Source organism: Zeus faber (genome assembly GCF_960531495.2).
Source record: "Zeus faber genome assembly, chromosome: 18".
NCBI classification, from domain to species: Eukaryota; Metazoa; Chordata; class Actinopteri; order Zeiformes; family Zeidae; genus Zeus; species Zeus faber.
The window spans coordinates 29,431,938-29,436,793 of record NC_137210.1 but is presented as its reverse complement, the minus strand read 5'-3'; the positions used below and the strand labels follow the sequence as shown (position 1 = coordinate 29,436,793).

At 53.9% G+C, this 4,856-nt stretch overlaps 1 protein-coding gene across 1 annotated transcript in view; it reads left to right on the top strand.

Moving 5' to 3' along the window:
* Window positions 1-4,856, top strand: part of LOC307244000 (serine/threonine-protein kinase Nek5) — a gene marked incomplete at both ends in the record, with an annotated part of 17,482 nt that extends 12,626 nt beyond the window's left edge. Inside the window, 6 exons of the mRNA XM_080018972.1 lie at window positions 424-615; window positions 707-785; window positions 920-970; window positions 3,218-3,385; window positions 3,687-3,863; window positions 4,740-4,856. Coding sequence (XP_079875098.1) covers window positions 424-615; window positions 707-785; window positions 920-970; window positions 3,218-3,385; window positions 3,687-3,863; window positions 4,740-4,856 — 784 coding nt within the window. The remainder of the gene's footprint in view (window positions 1-423; window positions 616-706; window positions 786-919; window positions 971-3,217; window positions 3,386-3,686; window positions 3,864-4,739) is intronic.

Sequence of the window (4,856 nt, the reverse complement as noted above, 5' to 3'; positions counted from 1 at the left end):
AGATAACCCACCAGAGCACGGTGCCAACAGCACCCCAGGCGGGAATCAAACCCAGGACCTTCTTGCTGTGAGGCAGCAGTGCAATGCACTGCGCCACCGTGCCACTAATCGAATAGATACAGTACATAGATACATCAGAAGAGAGGTCCTTCTAACTACATCTCTGGGTGTAGAGGTCCTCGTCAGGAGCCAGCAGTCAGGGTCATTTGGAGGGACCACCTGTGGAAGCTGATGAATATCCTGTCGTTCATGCCAGTTACAGCCACGGGTTTGATGGATGACAGTCCTAAAAAAGTCCAAATGTCCTGCTTTTGTGTCCTGAATGTGCTTCTGGTCCAAGCTGTTGTCGGTGGCTCCTGATGACGGCTGTAGAACTTCACACCTTCTGCACAAACCTGATGTGAGGTGTTTGCCGCCCTTCAGGTGGAGCGACCGGCAGCCCTCCAGCCGCTACCAGCACCACCACCTCCAGCTGGACGCCTTCCAGCGCAGGAACCAGGAGGACCCCCGTCATCTTCACCACCCTCCTCATCCTTCCCGCCCTCCTCTGGCTCCCCAGGAAAGAGTGGCGGAGAACCCACCCATCTCCACCCATCGTACGGATCCCAAGCAGCTGTGAGCGCCGAGACCACCATGACGAGGAGGGATGAGCTGGGAGGTGCTCGGGATGGAACCTGTCTTGATGCACGCTGTCTTCCTCCGTCAGGGTCGCCGCGGCTCGAAACCAGTACATCCAGAGAAGACGGGAGGCCAACCAGTACAAGCTGAGAGCAGAGAGACAGCTGGTAGGATGACAGACAGACCAAAAGAGAGACAGGCAGACTGAGAGAGAGACAGACTGACCGAGATGCTAAACCTTTATTCTGCTGATATACCAGCTGTGACCTTTGACATTTCACGCCTTGACCTTTGACCTCAGGGCCTGCGTCCGTGCACGGCCGAGGCCGAGCGCTACGGGGAGAGGGAGGACGTGGGAGGCCGGCGTGCACGCCCACACACACCACAGCAACAGGTAGCAACAGAGGAACCACATGATGTGTGTAGGAGCGTGTGTGTTTTTGTGTGTGTGTGTGTGTGTGTGTGTGTGTGTGTGTGTGCGTGTGTGTGTGTGTGTGTGTGTGTGTGTGTGTGTATGTGTGTGTGTGTGTGTGTGTGTGTGTGTATGTGTGTGTGTGTGTGTGTGTGTGTGTGTGTGTGTGTGTGTGTGTGCAGGACTACCTGTGTCAGCTGCAGTGCATCAGGATAGGGTAGGGTAGAGTAGGGTAGGGTAGGGTAGAGTAGGGTAGGGTAGGGTAGAGTAGGGTAGAGTAGGGTAGGGTAGGGTAGAGTAGGGTAGGGTAGGGTAGAGTAGGGTAGGGTAGAGTAGGGTAGAGTAGGGTAGGGTAGGGTAGAGTAGGGTAGGGTAGGGTAGGGTAGGGTAGAGTAGGGTAGGGTAGGGTAGAGTAGGGTAGGGTAGGGTAGGGTAGAGTAGGGTAGGGTAGGGTAGAGTAGGGTAGGGTAGGGTAGGGTAGAGTAGGGTAGAGTAGGGTAGGGTAGAGTAGGGTAGGGTAGGGTAGAGTAGGGTAGGGTAGGGTAGAGTAGGGTAGAGTAGGGTAGGGTAGGGTAGAGTAGGGTAGGGTAGGGTAGAGTAGGGTAGGGTAGGGTAGGGTAGAGCAGGGTAGAGTAGGGTAGGGTAGGGTAGGGTAGGGTAGGGTAGAGCAGGGTAGAGTAGGGTAGGGTAGAGTAGAGCAGGGTAGAGTAGGGTAGGGTAGGGTAGGGTAGGGTAGGGTAGAGCAGGGTAGAGTAGGGTAGGGTAGGGTAGAGTAGGGTAGGGTAGGGTAGGGTAGGGTAGGGTAGGGTAGAGCAGGGTAGAGTAGGGTAGGGTAGGGTAGAGTAGGGTAGGGTAGGGTAGAGTAGGGTAGGGTAGGGTAGGGTAGAGCAGGGTAGAGTAGGGTAGGGTAGGGTAGGGTAGGGTAGGGTAGAGCAGGGTAGAGTAGGGTAGGGTAGAGTAGAGCAGGGTAGAGTAGGGTAGGGTAGGGTAGGGTAGGGTAGGGTAGGGTAGAGCAGGGTAGAGTAGGGTAGGGTAGGGTAGAGTAGGGTAGGGTAGGGTAGGGTAGGGTAGGGTAGGGTAGGGTAGAGCAGGGTAGAGTAGGGTAGGGTAGAGTAGGGTAGGGTAGGGTAGGGCAGGGTAGGGTAGAGTAGGGTAGGGTAGGGTAGGGTAGGGTAGGGTAGGGTAGAGTAGGGTAGGGTAGGGTAGGGTAGAGTAGGGTAGGGTAGAGTAGGGTAGGGTAGGGTAGGGTAGAGTAGGGTAGAGTAGGGTAGGGTAGGGTAGAGTAGGGTAGGGTAGGGTAGGGTAGGGTAGAGTAGGGTAGGGTAGGGTAGGGTAGGGTAGAGTAGGGTAGAGTAGGGTAGGGTAGGGTAGGGTAGGGTAGAGTAGGGTAGGGTAGAGTAGGGTAGGGTAGGGTAGAGTAGGGTAGAGTAGGGTAGGGTAGGGTAGGGTAGGGTAGGGTAGGGTAGAGTAGGGTAGGGTAGAGTAGGGTAGGGTAGGGTAGAGTAGGGTAGAGTAGGGTAGGGTAGGGTAGAGTAGGGTAGGGTAGGGTAGGGCAGGGTAGGGTAGAGTAGGGTAGGGTAGGGTAGGGTAGGGTAGGGTAGGGTAGGGTAGAGTAGGGTAGGGTAGGGTAGGGTAGAGTAGGGTAGGGTAGAGTAGGGTAGGGTAGGGTAGAGTAGGGTAGAGTAGGGTAGGGTAGAGTAGGGTAGAGTAGGGTAGGGTAGGGTAGGGTAGAGTAGGGTAGGGTAGGGTAGGGTAGGGTAGGGTAGGGTAGAGTAGGGTAGAGTAGGGTAGGGTAGGGTAGGGTAGGGTAGAGTAGGGTAGGGTAGAGTAGGGTAGGGTAGGGTAGGGTAGAGTAGGGTAGAGTAGGGTAGGGTAGGGTAGGGTAGGGTAGGGTAGGGTAGAGTAGGGTAGGGTAGAGTAGGGTAGGGTAGGGTAGAGTAGGGTAGAGTAGGGTAGGGTAGGGTAGGATAGGGTAGGGTAGGGTAGGGTAGGGTAGAGTAGGGTAGGGTTAGGGCAGTATGAGCAGGAGAAGAGAGCGATGAAGAGCAGGTCAGAGGAGGTGGGAACAGGAGCCTCAGTCTCAGCAGAATGATCTTAATGGCATCAGATTTATTAGTGAGATAAAGATAAACATGGTTACCATGGCGACTGGTCTGATTGGTGGGATTCCTGTTGTTTGTGGTGGAGGGGGAGCAGAACTCGCCTCAGGTGGAGCGCAGAACCTTCCTGGTGGAGGCGGAGCAGAACTCGCCTCAGGTGGAGCGCAGAACCTTCCTGGTGGAGGCGGAGCAGAACTCGCCTCAGGTGGAGCGCAGAACCTTCCTGGTGGAGGCGGAGCAGAAGGTGGAACCGCAGGTAGAACACTTCTCTAAATGTATTTATATACTGCCTTACTACTTACTAATGTTACTGACTGACTGGTTTACTAACTGGTTTACTGACTAGTCTACTGATGGTTGTACTGACTGGTTTACTGACTGATTTTAGAAGGGGATCATGTTTGAGATCTGGTTGGAGGATGAGGGGATGAAGAGGAGCAGAAAAGAGGAGGATGAAGAGGAGGATGAAGAGGAGGAGGTGAACATCTTTCCCTGTTTTCACATTCAATATGATAATATCCAACAGGAAGTGGATCCTCTCTCCCTCTATCCAACAGGAAGTGGGATTCCAGGCTCCAGAGGCTCTGGGGTTCAGGGATTGTTTGGCCCAGGAAGCAGAGCACAGGAAGGGGTGGAGTCAAACGGCCCCTGGGACACTGCTGGATGCCCTGGCCAAGATGGCCGTCTCCTCCGTCTGCAGCTCCCTGGCGACACAAGGTGCCTGCACCGCCCTCGTTTGATCCCATGAAGGCAACATTTGAAATGTTGCAACAACTAAAATGGGAATTTGTCTCATTCGCGTCAGTTTAGTTCAGGAAAACAAACTCATGTCCAAACTGTGTTTTATTACATTTTACCGTCATAAGCTGAGGAGACAAAAATACATTGAAATTGTTGAGCCCAGTAATGAGTCGGACAATTAATCGTCAGTTCAACTTTCCTGGTCTGACACGTCTGCTGGGATCTAATTGGGAACAAGATGGCGTCGTCCGGGCCGGACACGGGCCCCGCCCGCCCGGACCTCCCGCTCCGCTGGCGTCCAGAACCTCAGAACCTCTGGTGTTTTTCTCCGGCAGGTGGCACTGAGGAGGAGGAGGAGGAGGAGGATGGAGGTCGGCAGAGGAGGAGAGTGTGGGCGGAGCGTCCTCCCGACACGCTGCTCAGGGCTCTGGCCCAGGCCCGCCTCGCCTCTTCATCAGCATCGTCTTCATCACCCGCAGCAGGTCAGAGGTCACCCGCTGAAGAAACAAAGTAAATATCCTGTCGGTTGGGAAGTAGGATGAGACTTGATTCATCTCAGAGCAAAATCCAGGAGTGACACAGCAGCCGACAGAACCATGGGAGTGAAAATAAAGAAATGAAATAAAATGAAAAAAACATAAAGTGAATAAAAACATGGAAATAAAATATGTCCACGTCTATAAACAGATACTGTAGAGTTTACCTTGAAAATAACAGTACTTATACTGGAGTACACACACCCCACTGTACCTTCAGTGTCTGAAAAACTGATGGAGAAGGAGAGAGCAGAGGAAGAGGAGGAGGAAGAGGATGAGGAAGAAGAGGAGGAAGAGGAGGAGGAAGAGGATGAGGAAGAAGAGGAGGAAGAGGAGGAGGAGGAAGAAGAGGAGGAAGAAGAGGAAGATGAGGAGGAAGAGGAAGAGGAGTCTGACGTGGAGGTGGCTGGAGAGCGCCTGGAGCTGCGTTCTGACGACGACGACACGTGA